This window comes from Protopterus annectens, chromosome 2.part1, assembly GCF_019279795.1.
Source record: "Protopterus annectens isolate FY-2018-M chromosome 2.part1, PAN1.0, whole genome shotgun sequence".
NCBI classification, from domain to species: Eukaryota; Metazoa; Chordata; order Ceratodontiformes; family Protopteridae; genus Protopterus; species Protopterus annectens.
Genome location: NC_056729.1, coordinates 950028195 through 950048385, shown reverse-complemented (window position 1 = coordinate 950048385; position 20191 = coordinate 950028195). Strand labels below are relative to the sequence as shown.

Sequence of the window (20191 nt, the reverse complement as noted above, 5' to 3'; positions counted from 1 at the left end):
CTTAGTTAACAAATTCTGTTGTAGAACACCATCACATTTGCTAATCTGTACTTTTATAAATATAATGCAGTCTTTTCCTTCCAGTTTCTTTGGCACAGTAGAAAATCTCTGGTTTTATTTGTATACTCTATTTTTTAATTCTACTATTTTTTGGAAAAGCTTTTCTTGTGAAACATCATACTCAGCCAACCTTTTCTTTACTTCATCTGATTTGTACAGTTTTATCAGTTTACATCAATAACTAGTTAAAGGTTTTTCTATTTTTCCAGCCTTTTGTTATTTAACATTATATATTCCTTAAGAGTTTCATTTATTTTAAATGCATCCAAGTGCATTTGATTTACTTTTCTTCTAAATTACTGGAAGCAATCAGCTTACATTAAAGCTGAAACCTGAATTGTTTTTGCCCAACAACTGTAAGATTCTTCCCAGCCACAGCTTTTCTTATCTTTTCTTATCCTTTTCTGGTTGATTTTCTCTTATCTTCTCTAAATGTCTTCCTTGTTGACTTTCAGGCAGTGTAATTACTAACCAGTAACTGATTTTTAAACAAACTGATGACTTTTCATGTCTTTTTTTCTCAAAGTTTCAGTTTCCACACTGGGCAAGCTCTAATCAACCTGTTCATCAGTGTTCAACTGTATTGGAAGCCACTACCATTTTTAAATCCTTAAACAAATTTTCAGTAATTCTTTCTGATAGTGAAGATGCAAACACATACACAAAATGGTAATATCTTCTATACAGGCAAGCCTCTGTGCATATTTATGGTTTATTTACTCATCAGAATCATCAAGCAGTGATTACCGATAAGCAAATTTTCAAGAACACATTTCCAGGTATCAGAAGCTTTTTCTGTGGTGCTGCGGTAGCGTTGTCACCTAACAATAAGACGTTGTCCTGTTCGATTCTCAGCTAGAGCGTCTTCTGTGTGGAGACATGCATGAAAGGGCGTACTTTCGTTGAAGGTTGTGCGTCACAGCTGGCAACTCGGCACATAAAAATCGACTGCCAATCATTAGCGGACCGAAGTTCCACTGTGGTGACCCCTAACCGGGAAAAGCTGAAAGATACAACAACAATACAAAGAATGACACAGGTGGAAAGAAAATGCAGAAACACTGTGACAATGTGAAGGTATTCAGTGATTTTTAGCAGTATATGTACTGCTCATCTGAATGAAATATAACTGCCTTCAATTGCTCAGTTGAAAAGCTATCTTAACTAATGGCCTTTTTTTCTTGTATGCAGAAGAAAATGCTCAGTTTGATGAAAATACAACAGCTTTTGCCAAATTGATGTTAGCAGTCAAATCAACAGGGTAACAAGATGAAAGAGCAAATACTCTACTAAAATGTTTTAATATACATACCCTTTTTTAAAAACACCTTTATTGAATTATCACTCGTGACACAAGCAAACTCACATTTCTATAAAATTAATCAAACCATATTAACAATTTCAAATTTACAAATGTTATACATCACATCTATTGTTCTATACAATATGATCAAACCAACATTACATAAATTGTTTAATTCCTGCCTTCTCATAAACCTTATTCCTCCTCCAAAACATTTTTCTGCATGTATTGTTTCCACAATTTCCATTTTTAAGCAATTTAATCCTACCCTTTTTTAAAGATCCCACTTCCTTTTCTTTTATCTCTGTTACAATGTTCACTACTTCAGGTATGGTTAGTTTAGATTTTGATTTCCATTTTCTAGTAATTGCTTCTTTGGCAGCCACCAGAATTAAACTTAACAAGGCCTGACTATGTCTAGACAATTCAGACCCTTGTATCCCAGATCAAAAAAATAATTTCTTTAGTTACACTCATTTGGTTGCCATTATTCTTGACAGAGTAATCTGTTGGGAATTTTTAAAAATCACCAAGAATATAAACTCCCAAGTGCATCTTTCTTCCCCATTACACCTCAAACATGTCCCATCTACCTGAGGAAAAATTCTTTGGAGTCTGCTTGGAGTATAAAAGTACCTATACAAACACTTCTGGGCAAAAATCCTAAATCTTCTAGATTTATATAGAACAGCAGATTCAGCTAAAAATTCAACCAGATCAGGTCTCTCACTTAGGATTCCCCTATCCCTTTCTCTTTGCCTATATTCTAATAGCAATCCATGATAGGGAAGGCAATCTCTAGTCTGCAGTCCAATTATCTTCTTGGTCTCTTCCTATTCTGTTACCTTTCCCTCTCTAATTATTTATTCCCAATATCTTGGTTCCTTCCCAGCTTTCTCCAGTAAATTCCACCCCTCTTGCCTGTTCCCTGTACCCCTAATTGCAGTCATCCTTATCTGTAGAATCTCTTTGCTCTATTCCCATGTTGGCTTAGTTCTTAGACTACTTTCTGCTACATTATGAATATAACATTCTGTATGGCTGTTATCCTGCTTAAGGTTCTGTGTCCAAAATCCCACTATTCCCTTATTTATTGAATTCACGGCCCAACTTCATCATCATCCCTTCCCACTTTGAATTGTAGCTTTCTGCTTGTGTTATGAATAAGAACATTAACTGTGTGGCTTTAAAATATCCCTTCAAATTAGGTAATCCTAACCCTCCTTGTTCTAATGGAAAGACAAACTTTTCCCATTTGCCTCTTGCCCTCTTCCCCTCCCAGATAACATCCTTCAACTCCTTATCAATAACTATCCAGAACTTCTCTGTTGGTTGATAAAAATACATGTGATCTGTGTATAAATCTAAAGAGACTAAAAACATTGTCACTACTTGTATCTTGCTATCCATATCTACAAGCAACAGCTTTCAGTTTCACTGTTTTTATGTTATTTTTGTTTAGTATCTTCCCACATGTCGTCAGCAGCCATAACAGAATCCTTTTTAACCCAAATCCCTAAATTTTTAATTTTATCAGGCCCCCATAAATATGGATATACTGAACCAATTCACATATGGGTATATAGTTTATAGCTATAGCCTTTGTTTTAGATTCATTAATTTTATATCCTGAAAAAAACAGAATTGTCTCAAAATGTTCCAAAACCATGAGATGCCTTTTTCTGGTTTGATCAGGTACAAAATAATAACATTTTCAAATAAAACCAACTTTTCTTGAATACCATGCCAATTATATCCTTGAAATTCTAAGTCCCTTATTTTCTCTGTCAATGGTTTTAAATATAATGCAGATAACAAGGGGAAATAGGACACCCCTGCCTGTATTGTCTGTTTAGGCACAACATATTTGAGAGGTACTTTCCCACTTTGGTATTTGCCGCTGATCCCTCACATATCCTCCTAATTAACCTTATTTTTGTATCAGGAAATGCAAATGCTTTCAATGCCCTACTCATAAAATCCCAGCATACTCTGTGGAATGCTTTCTCTCTATCAAAATTCACCAACAACAGGGGTATTTTCTTATATTCTGCTTCCCTCTGGATCACCACTGTTCTACTAATGTTATCAAATGTATGTCTTCCCTCCCCAAAAGAACATCTAGCATCATAGACATAGACACAATAATCATGGTTTAAAATTGAAATGGATCTATATCAAGATGGATCTGAAAGAGTCTCTACCATCTTTAGGTAATACAGCCACCAAGGCTTTTTTTTCCTGGATGTTGATACTTTCTCTCCTTTTAAAATAGTATTAAACAAAACCTTCCAGATCTTTATCACTACTTCCATTGTAGCTACCAAACGTCAACCAGAATACCATGTATTCTTGGAGACTTACCTGCAGATTGGTTATGCATCATCATTTTTATCTCAGCTACTCCTATCTTAACTGCTAACTGTTGAACCTCATCCACCACTAATCTTGGTATATTTAAGTCTGCCATAAATATTTCCATTTTTTCTTCCTTTCCCCACTTCTCAGCTTTATACAAATTTTCATAAAATTTCTGAAATATCTCTTAATATTTGTATAGCATCTCAGTTTATTTTTCTTGTTACAGGATCCTTACGTTTGGCAACAACCCTTTCAATTTTCTGTTGCCTAAGTCGTTGTGCCAAAAGTTTTAGTGCTCTGGAGTTTTTTTCAGAAAACAGTTGCTTAACAATAATATTTGTAAAATCATGCATATTATCCAGATACTTCCTTATTTTCTTTAACACTCTGCAGTTACGAATTTTCTTGTTCTGTGAGATTCCCCTTATTCTGCAACAATTTAACCTTTGTAAGCCCTTCTGAATATACCTGTGAGGCTGTTCTAAAATACTATATTTAGTACAGCCATTATGATAAGACATTATTATTCCCACCTATTATATATATGACAGCTTTATTAAATGTCTGTTTCTACCTTTTGTGTTACATGCACCCAATAATGTTTGGCAGGTTGATCTCTTATATAGTTGCTTCTTGTCATCTCCATTTGAACTTATGTCACATTTTATAAGACTGTTTGTTTTATTGAAAACCCTCAAAAACAAACATACAAACAAACAAACACACCCCAGAATACCCCCAGAACCTATTAACTTAAAATAAACACAAAATTATGTACATTTTGAAATAATTAAATTTAAAACTCTTGATAGGAACAACTGTCCCAAACTGAGAGCTACATGCACAGGCATAACTTAACCTACCATTAAGATAATCAATGCTATGATGGATGTTACAGCCTGTGCTCCTAATTACAATAATTGCTGTCTGCTCTTGTCTTATCTTCACTCCCTTCCCCAGATACGATTAACAGCTTATATACTTTCAGAAAACATTAACGTTTAGCCTTAAAAACTATTCTGCCTTTTATTGCTTCCTTCTGTAGTCAGCTTGTCTCCATGGAAACACAAGTACCAACTGTACATAGGTTCATAGGTGTGTACTAGGCTAATGGTCCTGTATCCTTTATAAGCCTAGCCCAAAAAAATTGCCCAGGCACCGTGCTACCCGATGTTAGTTCACAGTGCCACTATTCAGTAGGGCAACTGGAGTGATCCCTGGAGTGAACTTTGTTACCCATCTACTCGTCAAGAATACTCTTGAAGAGGGACAGCGAGGTGCTCTGTTTAACATGAATGGAAAGCTTATTCCAGAGTATGGGCAGGCTTTCGGAGATGAACGTGTCCCTCCAGCATATTCTGTTAATTGTGGTAATGAGGCTGTGATCTCTGGAGCATGTGGCATGGGGGGATTGGGATTTCTTTAGGCAGAGCATTTCAAGTAGGGCTGGGTCGGACACGGCTTTGTAAGTCAAGCAGAGATCACTTCTAAGTAGACGATAAGAGACTGAGAACAGCTGAAGTTTCTTGAGTCTGTCCATGTAGGACATATGTTTAATGCCTAGGATCCTTTTTGTGAGGTACTTTTGTGGCCTCTCCAGCTGTTGTAGGTGTCTGGTCACGTATATGCCAAATGAGGTGTTATATTCGATGAGTGGTCTAATGAGGGATGAACAGAGAGGGACAATGACCTCTTTCTTCCTGGATGCGAAACCTTTGGTTATAAGATGTGCCACGTAGGACATTCTGACCACAGTGGCAATGTGGTGGTCGAAGGTGAGGTGGCTGTCGACCTGGGTGCCCAGATCTCTTATGGCTCCGTCAGTGTTCAGTGGGCTTCCATCAACATGGTAATTCATGGGAACTGTTTTTTTTTTTCCAAAGGGGATGATAAAGCATTTTTTGGTTGTTAAGCTTCAGGCCATTGTTCTGACACCGGTCACTGGTCTCAGAGATCCCTATTGTAGGATATCTGCATCACTTGGGGAGTTGATAATGACTCCTAGCTTGTAGTTATCAGCAAACTTGTTATGCCAGAGTCCTTCTGTGTTGGCTTGGACTTCAGAGAAGCAGATGCCAAACAAGAGAGAGCCCAAGACCGAGCCCTGTGGGACTCCACTCATGACTGGTCAACAGTCTCACTTGGAATCTGCAACTGTCACTCTGTGGGTCCTGTCTGTGAGCCAATTTGCAACCCTAGTGATGTAAGGATTGATGCCTAGCTTGGTGAGTTTAGCAATGATACCTGAGTGGGGAATGGTATCAAAGGCCTTGGCCAGGTCGCGATAGGCTGTATGCACTCCTTACCCTCATCCACAGCCTTGGTGACTGACTTGTGGTCAAGAGTTTGGAGATTGCCTATATCTTTTTTAAGCAGGCCCATGATGATGATGATGCGCTCCATAGCTTTGCATACCAGACTTGTCAGGTTAATGGGGTGATAGTTCCCAGGGTCTGTCTCCCCCCATTATGGAGCGGGATGACTGTAGCAGTGCACTTTTCATTAGAGACATTGCCTGAGGTAAGGCTGTGATTGAACAGGGCACACATATGTGGTGCCAGTTCATTTTGTAGCTCATGTAGGATGCAGCCAAGGATATTATCGGGTCCCATGGATGCTGTATTCTTGGCTTTGGACAATGCAGCTTTTAACTGTGCCACAAAAATGGTGGGTAACAGGCTTTCTTCTGGTATTATGATAGGGCCTGGTGTGGGAGAAAAGGGTAAAGTTGGCAATGAATCGGTCGGCCAGTATGTTGGCTATATCTGTTGGCTCAGTATAGGAGGTGCATTGTGCAATAACTCAGAGCAAATCTGGGTATTGCCTTTGAGGTTTCTGATATAGCTATAGAAGGCTTTGTGGTTGTTTTTGGTGTCAGCCACAATTCTGCCCTCATAGCTGGCTTTAAAGGACTTGATAAGGGATCTCAGCTTTTTTGTTGAGACTGATAAGGGAGGTTTTCCAGTCTTGTGACTTCATTTTTTTCTGCAGCAGTTTCTTCCTTCAGTTGTAGAGTTTATTGATGGCTGGGGACCACCAGGTTGGCTTCCTTTTTTTGGAGGAGAGCACCTTAGTTCTATGTGGCATGGCAAGGTCCATGCACTTGTGTACATGCTCGTACACTGCATTGGTGTATGATTCGGCAGTAATGCAGCTATTTTCCATTGGCATGGGTGCTGAGAAGTTAGCCACCTCTGTTTTTAGGAGTCCAAAGTAGGCTTTAGAGAGGTTTTTCAGGGTGATCACCTTAGCGAGGGGTGTAGGTCAGATGGAGATTTCCATGCTGATCAGTCTATGGTTAGATTTAACCAGGGAGAAATTTATTATAGCTGTGCAGCAATGGTCTCCCATGTTGGTGATAACCAGGTTGAGGATATTGCTTCCTCTAGTGGGGGTCAGAATGAGCTGTTCCAGGGTATTGGAAGTGATACATTCCAAAAAGCGTTGGGCCTGTACATTGGTACTTGAATAGTTTTCCCAGTTGATTGAACAGTAGTTGAAGTCACCTAGCATGAGAGTATTAGGTTGGACCTTGATAGATTCCAGGGTCCTTAGGAACTTGGAGTGAGAGTCTAGGGACATGTTTGGAGTTCTGTAGCAGGCAATGATTTGTATTGCTGTCTTACCCAGTGTTAGTTGTACCTGAAGTATCTCTGATGCATTATGCTGGGCTACCAGTCTAGAGGTGTGTGTATCCTTTAAGAATATGGAGACACCACCACCTTTGGAGCTTTCAGCCATATTCTGGGGCCGAAAGGTATGGAATGAGTTGTAGCCTTGTAGCGCAGGGGTGCTTTCTGCCTCTTTAAACCAGGTCTCCATTACAGCACAGATGTTGACATTCTCCATTTTGAGGAGAGCTTTGAGTGAGTGCATCTTGAGATTTAGACTTCAAGCACTGAGCAGCATAACACTCCGATTGCATTTGTTTGTAGCTGTTATGGTGGAATTTTGGTCTTTGGAACACTGCCTAAGAAAGGCACTATAGGTGTGGCAACAGCCTTAGCCCATATCCGAAAACCCAGGGGTGACAGATAAAGGCCATCTCTGACAAAGCATCAAGATCTGTCAATCATGTCATCCCAGGCAGACAGATACTGGATCCCCTTAGAATGACACCAGAAACTTAGCCAATTGTTAAAGTCAATAATTTTCTGCTCGTACTGTGGTATCATTCTGGGTGATGTTAGAATACTGCTCAGGGCTAGGGTCATACCTGCCTTGGCCACATAATCTGAGAGTTCCATCACATCTCTTTTCATGCAGTCCAGGGAGGTACATCTCAGATCATTCACTCCCACATGGACAATGAGTCATATCTGTACTTGTGGAGTGACCTGAGTGCATGTGTTATGTGGCAGATCCTGGCACCTGATAGACAACTGTCACCTTCTCCTTGTTTAACCTAGTGAGTGGGACATCAGTGTGCCTCACAATTGATTATTCTATGATTAGTACATTGGGCAAATTGTTTTGCCTTAAGGGCTTGGGTTGAGGGGCATATTGTGGTGGTGAGCTATGTGCTCTGGGGTTGGTGTTGTGTTGTGGTGGTTGAGTGCGTTTCTGTCTCGGGGTCTCTGTTGTTTGGGTAAATTTTTATTGAGACTCTCCATGAAGGTGGGTGTATGGCTTGTGTTTCTATGTGTGGGTTGTGATGGTTGGTGTTTTGGAGGGCTGCGTGTTCTATGTAGTGAGTTGCAGATGTTGACCAGCTAGTCCGATCTTGGTTGGAGCGTGCACTGCTTCCATTTTGGTGATATAAGTGCATGTCTCACAGGTATGAGTGTTGGGAGGTAAGAGGAGAGGGTTGTCTGTGTACATTAGACAGTTGTCACTCTGTCTCAGAATGCCCAAGTGCACCAGGTTAGCAGGAGAAAGCACAGGAAATTGCCCTATAATCATACCAGGAGGGGTGGTCATAATTAATAAGTACTGGTGCTGTTACTACATAGGAACAACTAGTGCTGATAGCACCTAAGTGTGCTACAACAAATGCTACAAAAGCCTGTTAAAGTGCTAGCCAGTTAAGCTAACTGAAGTGCAAGAAGTAAAAGAACAAGCACATTCTAAGGGGAAAATTGAAGAGCAGACTTTCTGGCACCAGTAATAGTTTAGTTCAGCTGAGTGCCTCTGTATGGTGTGCAAACACAGGCTTTTAAACCAGAAAGTTGAAAGGGATGGAAAAAATGTCCAAACGGCCGATAAACTACACTTTCTGGACCAGAAACCACTCCTTGTGGCAGATAGGCTATCTAGTGCTTACCACTCCCACTGATAAGTCTTCCCTCCAACACAGAAATGTCTTGGGGGGGGGGCTCAGAAACTTACAAAACAGTCCTGGATACAGCAAATCTGTATTTGGACTAGACTAGTTAACAGGAAAGGCGGGAAACAAGTTTAGAACTTTTTTTTTTTTTCTTTTTGCAGAAAAGCAGTTAAAACAGTAGCAAAACACTTCAAATGCAGTACAAGATAGCAAGGAAAATACAGTTTAAATAAAAGCAGATAAATTAAAAACGACAAAAGACAAGTGCAGAGAGCAGTAAATTATGAAAAAATCAAAATGGAGGCACTCAGAGTATCTCTTTCTCCTTCCTGTTGCTCTTGTAGTCTGCAGGATGCCAAAACTGGATCCATGGAGCTTAAACAAGTGCAAACCAACATAAACATGGGGTTTTAAACCAGAAAGTTGAAAGAAATGGAAAAACTGCCCAAACGGCCAATAAACTACAATTTCTGGGCCGGAAACCACTCAGCTCTGTAAACCTCTACAATAACCATTTATACACCAAAGGAAAATTTTTGATTATAACCAGAGTCCTCTAATTTACTTGCTTACACAATAAAATTGGTATTAGATTAAGCCAAATGCCTTAATTCAGACATTCACCTATGCAAAAGTAAGACAGAGCATATCACCTCTACATATATTATAATCTGTCGACATTTATACCTCATCCCCTACCTCAACAACTTAATTTTACAGCATATTAACATAAACATGCTTTTGTCCAGGCATTCTTCTCTTTTTGCAATTTAATGGCTACATTTTTTAAAACTAAAAAAACATGGCATTTGTTTGCTTTAGTATCTTTACTTTAGTAACTTTATTACAATCAATAATAACTGAAAATGCTTTTCTATACAACACGTAATTTATATCAAGAAATGTAACATACAAATACTGTTAGGACCAAAAATTGTTTTACTTACAATAACTTTTCTTTATTTTTTCCAACTTTCCATTCAGTGTCCTTCCAAACATTAATGACATGGAATGGGGCATACGCTTTTCAGTCCCTAACAAGTTTAACAAAGTCTAGAAAAGTTCAATCCTTCCGCTTTTTCTTATAAAGCCATGTTTCACAAACATGACTGATGCTGTATAGTCTCACATTTATTCACTAATTTTAGTGTTGCTGGTCTTCTTCCTGATCATCTCCATCTCCCAACCCCAGACTCTAGCTCAAGTCTAATGCACTCACAATTCTTCTAGACAACTCCTGTGCTTTCTTCTGTCTGCCAAGCATTTTCATTTGAAACACTGGAAAAGCTTTCTCTAGCAAAGTCAATTTATATTCTTTATTACTAGAAGAATGAGAAGCAGAGCCCTCTTCTGTTTGATGGCTCTATTTTTGTTGGACACATTTTTGCATTTCCTCCTTAGTCTGTTCTACATCACAAAGTGACTTTGATCCTCAAGGAAAGACTATTCTGAAGACAGCTGGGTACAGTAGCATGAATCTCACACCTTCCTCTCGACACTCCCTGATTTGTGGGATAAATTTGCTTATTTGCTTCTTTTCTGCCTGGTGTACAGTGAACAATCATTTTCCACAAACACTCTACTGTCTCCAATTTGTAATCTGCCCTTTTGCCACTAATTTGTAAGGATCAACTCTTTCTTCTGGTGTGACTGTATCTTTACTAATACGGGTCTTGGCTGCTTTCATGTGGCCAAGTTTGGAGCATACACAAGGTGTGCCCTTTCAGTTAACAAATTGTGCTATGGAATACCAGTTCAGTTGCTTATTTGTGATTTTATAACATTAAAGCAGTCTGTTCCCTCCAGTTTCACTGGTACAGCAGAAAATCTCAGGTTTCCCCGTGTGCTCTGTCTTCTAACTTTACCATTTTTGAAACGGTGCTTCTTGTGCAGTCTCATACTAAGTGTGACATTGCTGGCCCAGCTATCTGGAATTTTGTAAATAATTCTATGTCATTTGTGAGTATTGATATGATTTATACAGAACTATATCTTATGTACTGAGCTTCAAGAATGTAAGCAAGCATACCCTGCTGGAACACAAAAGATTAACTTACAAAACTTCCAGAAAATAAGTTGAAATTAAGTGCTTTATGACTGTCCTATAAAAGATAGTTTCAATACAGCAAGGAGACAGGATGTCTAGAACTAGGGCGCCTTCTGCATTGTTTTGTAAGTGTTTTATTGTTGTATGTTTCTAGCAACTGCAAAGATCTGAAAAATATGTATTTCTCACACAGAGGTGTTAAATTCTCTTAGTTTCTGTTTAGCCTGGGAACTGAAGTCAGATGACAAAGAGTGATGTCATCCAAGTTGACACAGCAGTAATGTTTGATATTAATTTGGGAACTCTCTCAGAGAGAGACTGTGCATTTTGTATTTTGTCTTTGACCTGGAAACATCCACTCATCATCACCACCATCTGCCCTTGCTTTGTCTGTAAGTAAGATTCAGGGCATAGTATCTCTTTTAGATACAGATAGGAATATAGTAAAGATTAGTTTAGATGCTTTCTGTTATTTGAAACTGTCTTGCAATGTTATTTTAAAATATTTCCTGTGATTTTGAATTCTGAAGTAACTGTGTTTGTTACTGAGTATTGTTTTGTTCTTTTATTACTTATTATTAAATATATTTAAACCTATCTTTGTGGCTGATATTTGTGAGACATATTTAAGCTCTTACAGTACTTGCATATGTATTTGGTGACACTATACAGACCACTCCTAATAGCCTGGTGCTTGGTCAGAACTACCATTTGGATTATTAGCAACCTTACATAGTAGGATTGGACACCCCTTGTTAAGGGCCTTAAGTAGCTAATAAAGAGTTGGCTGGTGGCAGTTGGAACTTCCTTATAGTCTGAGCAAAAGCAGACATAGCTAGTAAACCTGTGCCACCCTTTCCCAGGTGTGTGTGTGTGTGTGTGTGTGTGTGTGTGTGTGTGTGTGTGTGTGTGTTTGCATATCAATCAAATCTCAAAGTGTGTGTGTCAGCTACTTGGGCAGGGACACGAATCATTGGATGGACAGAGAGGGTGCTGGAGTTCTTAGCTTGGCCACTTGGCTGAGATCTCAACCCTATAGCTGTGCCAGTGGGGCATCTTATTGGGGATCTGGATAAAAAGAGAGAAACCAGCCCCAGACTGACTGTGGTCTCTGTGTGCTCTTAAGGGAAATTTCACTTTATTGTGTGTGTACTTGTCATCCTTCCAATGCGTATGTTCCCCAATGTTGTCAATGGTGAGGACTGAGGCTCCTTGATTACTGGGCCAGTGCAGGGGCGTCACAATAAGCCAGCCTTTTCTTGATTTCTGCCTCTGATTTTTGCAGTTTTCCATTTTTTTCAGCCTTTTGTTATTTGAGTTGATATACTCCTTCAATGTTGTGTTTATTTTAATCAGATCTCAGTACTTTTGATTTAACTTTTCTTCTAAATTACTGGAAGCCATGTCTTGCACCAAAGCTGGAGCTTAAACCGCGTTTTGCTGAAGAGCAGCAGGATTCTTCCCAGTCAGTGTTTTCTCTTCATCTTTTCTAGATGATTTTCTTCCAGGCTCTCCAAGTTTCTTCTTTGCTGGCATTCAAGCAAGTGTGCTTACTAATGAAAAACAAGAAACCAAACTACTGAAAAGTAGGCGAGGATGAACGCAATGAGAGCCAGCAAACTGACAATAAAATAAAAGAAACTTGCATTTATTAGTAAGCGCTTTCGGTATGGATCAGTGCCTCACCTTCATCAGACTGAAACAAAGTGAAAATCAGTTAACATTCTTTATACAGAAAAAAATCTAACAATCAATGAATTAAAACCTAAATTAGTGAACCCAGTTAATTCTTAAAAGGGAAAGCCTTCGTGCACATTCTTCAAGTAATATACTGGTAAGATACACTGTTTTTAACTTGAAGTCATGTGCAAACATGAACACATTTCCTTTATCTTGTTGAATTTAGTTAAAAATAAAAAGCAGCAATACATATTAATTCAAAAAATCCATAATAGTTGCCATAAATAAAAACGACATCAAGCCTTATAGCTAGTTGACTAAGCTAGCAATAGCAAAATTAATGATGAAACTAACTATAAATTAGTTAGTAAATTTAAATAAACAATATATAATAAAAGTCAATCAGTTAATTATTATGTATAAATATCTATCGCCGATGTAGTTACTAATAAATGAATATATATATATATATATATATATATATGTATATATAAATATAAACCTAATAATCTAATAAGATATAAATAAGTAATAATAATTAATAGTGAATAAATACGAATACATCATTATATATGCCATTATGTATAAATACTAGATAAAACAGTACCTGTCAAATAATCATCTCTTAAGGGCATGCAACTTCAAAACACATTTAATAGATAGATTTTCATTCAGCCCTGGTGGAATGGACGCCCCTGTTTTTATTTGCCAAATAAGCTCATCAATTTCTAGTAAAATCTGCCAAGGGCCTCCTCTAATATCATTATCTCGATGTTGTAACACTAAAAATTTAAAAATATGTCCTGGGTATTCTAAAATGTGTTTAGCCAAAATGTTTTTAATGTCCCCCTTGTTAATGGCATAAAAATGTTCGTACATGCGCTGTTTGAGTTTCCTTTCAGTTTTGCCAATGTAATATGCATTACAGTGGCAACATAAGGCTGCATAAACCACACTTTTGCTATCACAATTGAATCTTGAACCAATCATGTATGTTTTGTTATTAATTATACATCTAGTCCCTTCAAATATGTGTTTGCACTGAGGGCAAGTACCACATTTGAACATACCTTTAACCCTACTATTTGGGACTCTTGTCTTTTTCTCAAGTAATGCTTTCAAGTTAAGCCCTCTCCTGTACGTAATACGTTGTTTCTCCCCTAATGTTTTAATCACTGTTAATTCTTCTCTAATGACGTTCCAATTTTTATTTATAATATCCCTGATAAATACATAATCTAGGGAAAACGTCGATAAGAAGCTGGTCATGTAAACCCTATTATTCTTGTTATCCAATAAAGATTCCATTGGCATGGGCTGTTGCTGTAACCCACTAAGTAAAGGCTGAAAATACCCGTTTTTTCTTTTATGACTAACTTCTTGCTTTATATTGTCAATCAAGGAAGCAGGGTAGCCTCTATGCATAAATATGCCTTGCAGGTTTTCACATTCAGTCTCAAACTCATCATCATCAGACACCATTCGGGCTGCCCTAACCATCTGACCTTTTATAATGGCCTTCTTTTGATGGTAGGGGTGATTACTTGAAAAATGCAAAAAGGTATTTGAATGTGTAGGTTTCCTGTAAATCCTACCGATGTACCTACGTTTACATCTGTCATTCACTAAAAGAATGTCTAAATAGTTAATCGAAATGTCGTCAATATTGTATGTAAACTCAAGGAAACTTGTCATGGTTGAAATGTTATGGATAAAGGTTGGAATAAGAGTTTTATCTCCTCTCCAAATGCAGAACATGTCATCCTGGTATCTTGTATACCAGGAGACATGCTGTTGGTAAAGACTGTTCTGCAATAGTAACTCATTTTCCCAATATGCCATGATGGCATTGGCAAAACTACCCCCACATGGTGACCCCATTGCTACACCCGACTTCTGCAAATACAGTTTTCCCTCAAAAACCTTGAAATTGTTTGCCAAAACTATTTCCAATAAGGTTTCGATTACATATATGGTGTTCTCCTCTACTTTTTTTAGGACCAAAAAGTCCCTGATCCATTTAAGTCCAGTTTCCTGTGGGATAACTGTGTAGAGGTCTTTGATGTCTATGGTAATAAAGCATGCCTCAAGTTGGTAGTCTAGTCTGTTTATGGTACTTAAAAAACCCCAAGAATCTTTACATATCTGAGGCTCACTATCAACCAATGGTTTTAAAATAGAATCAATATATTTGGCACAACTGTGTGTGATGGATCCCCTACCATCCACTATAGGTCTAAATGGGGGACTATTAAGAGATTTGTGTATTTTAGGAGTACCAAATAAGGTGGGTGTTTTGGGTGCAATCATTGACAAGTATTGAAATAGATCCTTGTCTATAGAACCCTCTAAAAACAAGTCATCCAATATTGACCTAATTTTTCTATATGCCTGATTGACTTCATTAAGGGACACTCTTTCATAAACGTTTGTGTTAAGATGTTTTTGCATTGCTTCAACGTAAATGAAATTATCCATAAACACAAGGCCTCCTCCCTTGTCGGGATACATGACCCTGATGTTACAGTCATTAAGTAGATGGAGAAAATCCTGTTCAGAAGTGCTGAGGATGTTTTTAGTTGTTGATAAATGTTTTTTCTCGGAGCTAGCCCTTAGATCCATTTCACAAATCTTTTCAAAAAGGCATAGTCTAGGGTGAAGGGGGGGATTAAACAAACTAGGAACCCTGATAGAACTGGTTTCAGCTGAACTCGCCCCCATGAGCAAATTTAGGTTTAATTTGCTTACGAACAGTTTCAAATCAATGATTGTTTTGGCTAAATCCATCCTTTTACCAGGGATGTAAGTTAGCCCTTTAGATAGAAAATTAATCATGTCTTGCTGGATATCAAGGTTTGTATAGTTATAGATTTTAAAGTCACCTTGCATGCTTACATGTATGGAAGGAGCAATACCATACACCTGGTTTGAAACTGTCACCTCCTTTGTTTCCTCCTGTTCCTTTGATTGTGGTTGGTCCATCGGTTGTTCTGTTGACCAGACCGATCGGTCTGAAAACCCTGGTCACTATTGTTTTGCTCATCATTGGGGTTAACCACGTGTGGTCGATCATGGTAGTTATCATTGGCATTAGTATCATTAGTGTTGTTGTTGCGATTGATAATTCTTTCGCTACGTCTTAACCCGTTACCTTCATTGTTACTAATATTGTTAAAAGAATGAGCTTGCCCTTGGTCGTGGGTTCCATCAACCCTGTTGTTATTATGTATGTCATTTTTGTCAGGGCTACTATTAGATGGAGGCTTAGGATAAGCAACATTATTCGAATAATCATACAAGTCTCTAGCTATTTTCCTCTTTTTAGTGGCAAGCATTTTATCCATAGTTGCCTGTATGCTTGTATATATTCTACAATAGTCATATTTGTAACAGGAAAAGTCACCATGAGTCACTATAGTATGTTCCAAAATTTCTAAATCACTCTTAAGGTTATTAATTTCTTGATTATAATAATTAATAAGAGATTGTAAAAATTCCATACCTTGCCTGTCAAAAAGTTGGATCAATTCTTTAAAAAATAAAGAATCATGTATTAATCCAGCTGGATAACGCCATTGACGCAAGCCTTTGGGTATGATTTTTTTGGTAATGCACTCTTGTAAATACGAGACCTCCAGTTGGAGTTTCCTACATCTGAAAAGCTTGGTGTCGAAAAGGTTAATTTGATCAGAGAAAGAACTCTCCCTCTGTTGTTCTTCTGCATCCAAAGGAGCATTGTTGTCATTGTTAGTATTAAAGCTGTATTTATTGTTAAGAAAAGTACCCATAGATGGTAAAACACTTGCTTGGTTTGTTGGTAAAATTGGTGCAAGTGGTGCTGCAGGTTCAGAATTATCTTCCGAAGTATTGGTAATTGGTGCATTGTGTTGGTTCAATCCCTGGATGGGGTGCCTTCTGTGCTGAGTCTGCATGTCCTCCCTGTGGTCGCGTGTCCTCCCTGTGGTCACGTGGGTTTTCTCCGGGTGCTCCAGTTTTCTCCCACTTCCCAAAAGACATGCTGCAGGTGGATTGGACACTCTAAATTGGCCCTAGGCGTGAGTGCGTGTGTGTGCCTTCTGTGGAAGGTTGGGCACCAGGCTGGCAACTCGACACTGTAAAAAACTCCACTGCCAATCATGAGCAGACAGGTGATCTGCTGTGGTGCCCCTTAACCGGGAAAAGCCAAAAGAAGAAGAAGAAGAGTCACTGCCCTTATCTCTGAGTTTCTTTTTTCATACTGGGAGAGCTGAAATCAAACTTTAGTGTACAACCATCTTGGAACTTCCAGAAATTAGAATGACAGACAACAATGACTGCATCCTGAATTTCAAAATGAGTTAAGTATACAACTGTTGCAGAGGAGCAGAATGGGGCGTACACAAATAGTACATTCTGAAATTTAAACAACTCTTATACCAGTGAATCACAGCTACTTTCAGAAGGAATTGCTTCACAGAGGTTGCAATGACTGAGAAACAAGAACCTTGACTCTTCTTGCTTTATGACAAAATAGCAGCATTAGAGGTATTGTACTTACATATCTTTGAAAGAGGAAGTTGATATTCTTGCTCCATATCAGCAAATTTTGAAGTACAGAGTAAAAAACTGCCAAATATTTTGTCAACCACATCATTGTACTCCTCTGCTGCAGCAGCAAATTCTGGAGGAAGCTCCTCAAGAATCACCTAAATGGAACATAACATGGTATAATCATCATTTATATCAATAGTGCTTTATCCATGCAATAGTTAATTTGTCTTACAGTTAAAATGATGCAGATTAGAGTATGACATCCCTGCTTCACGGGATTGAAAATAATTTCACTAGCTTTACAGGAAATGTAAGAAGTGTTACAGATTACCGTCTAAAAACAGGAGAATATTAGGAATGTAAGTTTTTTCTTGGGATTATGATACCTTGCCAGGATACATGGCATTTTGTAGGTGCTGCATTAGCTTGCCACAACTTATAAATTATATGTACATATTGACAGAGTACTGTGTGGAGAATGTAGAAAATAAGTTTGAGAATGCCTAGAATACACAAATAGACACTGGAACACAGAGGAGATGGAAGAACATTTATTGAACCAAGAAAGGTTTTAGAATTAATCAAGCTTTTGGACTAACAGGAGTCTTTCATCAAGAAATAAGCTACAAGTATTAGAAACATTGCTTGAATATCTACTTCTGCTTAGAAAGGGAAGTATATCATTTCATTCTCATTGGCTGAAAAAGACACTTGAAAATGCCAGTGTACAAAAGAACTGTGTGAAGCTCAGTTGCTTAGTATAACAACTATACACATTAAACACAGATATGTGAGTGTGTGTGTGTGTGTATGTGTGTGTGTGTGTGTGTGTGTGTGTGTGTGTGTGTGTGTGTGCGTGCGTGCGTGTGTGTGAAAGTTTGATACTTTAGAAGACCAGGACATGGCATGTCATAAATCTAAAGGTTCTCCTTGCACATTACACTGAAGTCATTGTTCATTTAGGAGAGAAGATAACTGCTGAGGAAACAACTCTGACATTTAATGGGAAAATAAATCATAATAAGGGATATGCATGGAGGAAAATGAAGTCTGTCTAAGCAAGCATTCTTTGTGAGATAAACGTTTTGATTATAAGAACATGTAAATTTGCAGTAATACCTAGTTCATAGAGTAAAATGTAATGAAAGAGCCATGGACTACCAAAAGAATAAGTTAATATGTTAACATTTATGGATGCTCGATGCAATTAATACACAATACAGGCTGTAGTTTAACTAAATGAGAGAGACAGAGATAGAGAGAGAGAGAGATGTGAAAACATGTTAGTCTAAGGTTCTGACAGATATCTATGAAATGCAGCAATACTATATTATTAAAATTTTCTGAATATTAAGACTTTGTTATTTTTTTTATTTAATTATTTTCTTTAACAAGCAAAAGAACTATCAGATAAATGGAAGTGAGGAATGCAAATGAGGTTATGCAAGGTACCTGACTCCAGCTTATCAGTGAGTATGTTTATTTGGTACTTACATATTATCGCAACCAAATTTGTGACGTCATATAATTCATTATGTTTTTGCACCTGTAAAACATTTTTTTATTTTCATTTTACATTTAGTAATACTGAAATGAACAACACTATAGTTTTTATGTAGCCTTACTTCAGTAAGAATAACTAAGCTGTCCCTGTATTTCTGGGGGTGAAAACGCTTAGTTACACCATATTTTCACAACCTGCTTGCGTGTAAGACAGTGTTGCTATATTAGTGAAATGTGGAGTCATTATTTCTGTTATTGGGAAGTTATCTGAATGGTTGGTGTAACATCAGTGGTATACACAGTTTTCCCGCTGAGAAGGATTTCCGTGTTGTGATTCTGAAGTAGAACACATACAGGTTCACAGTTCCCCTGCTTTTCTGCTCATTTTAGGATGAACAATGTTGTCCGCTTGCAGTAGGTTGACAAAGACCTGCTTGCGTTTCTTATTCCTTTTTGTGTTTCACAACCAATATCATACAATAGTAAGTAGGAGTTTACACACCCCTTTTTCTTCAAAGATAAAGTCATTTTGTGCAAACATTATGGGTACTTACTAATACATTAGGAATTATATGACAGTACAAATGTGGTTGCGATAATACGTAAGTACCGTTTATTTATTTATTAATAAACTTGTTACCCTAGTAAGTTTACTACTCCAAAGGTTCTTTCTCAAGTACAACCTGGGCCAACTGGCTGTAGAAAGTAACATTTTAAAATGACACTTTGACTATTAAACATAATAATAATAGTAGATACAATTGTGGTCGAGAAACAACTTTTAAATAGTGGTTGGCTCATAAAACATTTTTTTAAACAAGAAACATCTTTGTTAAATTATCACTTATGACATATACAATCATACATGTATATAAATGAAAACAAAGCATACTGACACATTTTCAGTTGCAAATGCTATACATCACTTATAATCTATCCAGTCATTGTCAGTCAAACATTACAAAGCTCATTCAATTCCTGCCTTCCTTTAAACCTCATTCCTCCTCCAAACATTATTATGTACGTATTGTTCCCACAATTCCCGTTTTTCTATGTAATTTGCTCTTACCCTTTTCTAAAGATCCCACTTCCAGTTAATATATTCACTATTGCTAGTACAGTTGGTTTAGACTTAGGGTTTCCATTTTTTAGGAATTGCTTTTTTGGCAGCCACCAGAATTAAACTCAGTAAGACCTTACTAAGTCTAGGCAACTGTGATTCTGTATCATGGCTCAAAAAATAATCTCCTTATTTACACCAATTTGCTTGAACAGTATTTCTGCAGGGAATTTTTAATGTCTGCTAACTCATTACACTCCCAAAAATATATTCCCAATTACCTCTTTTTTCCCCATCACACCTCCAACATTTGCAGTCTACCTGAGGAAAATTTTGTTGAGGAGTCTGCTTGAGGTATAAAAATACCTATGCAGACACTTC

The 20191-nt window shown here is 37.7% G+C and overlaps 1 protein-coding gene across 1 annotated transcript in view; it reads right to left on the bottom strand.

Moving 5' to 3' along the window:
* Nucleotides 1–20191, bottom strand: part of LOC122794924 (probable ATP-dependent RNA helicase DDX60) — a 3096781-nt gene that overhangs the window by 412417 nt on the left and 2664173 nt on the right. The window contains exon 34 of the mRNA XM_044063517.1: nucleotides 17255–17402. Within this exon, the coding sequence (XP_043919452.1) occupies nucleotides 17255–17402 (148 nt within the window). The remainder of the gene's footprint in view (nucleotides 1–17254; nucleotides 17403–20191) is intronic.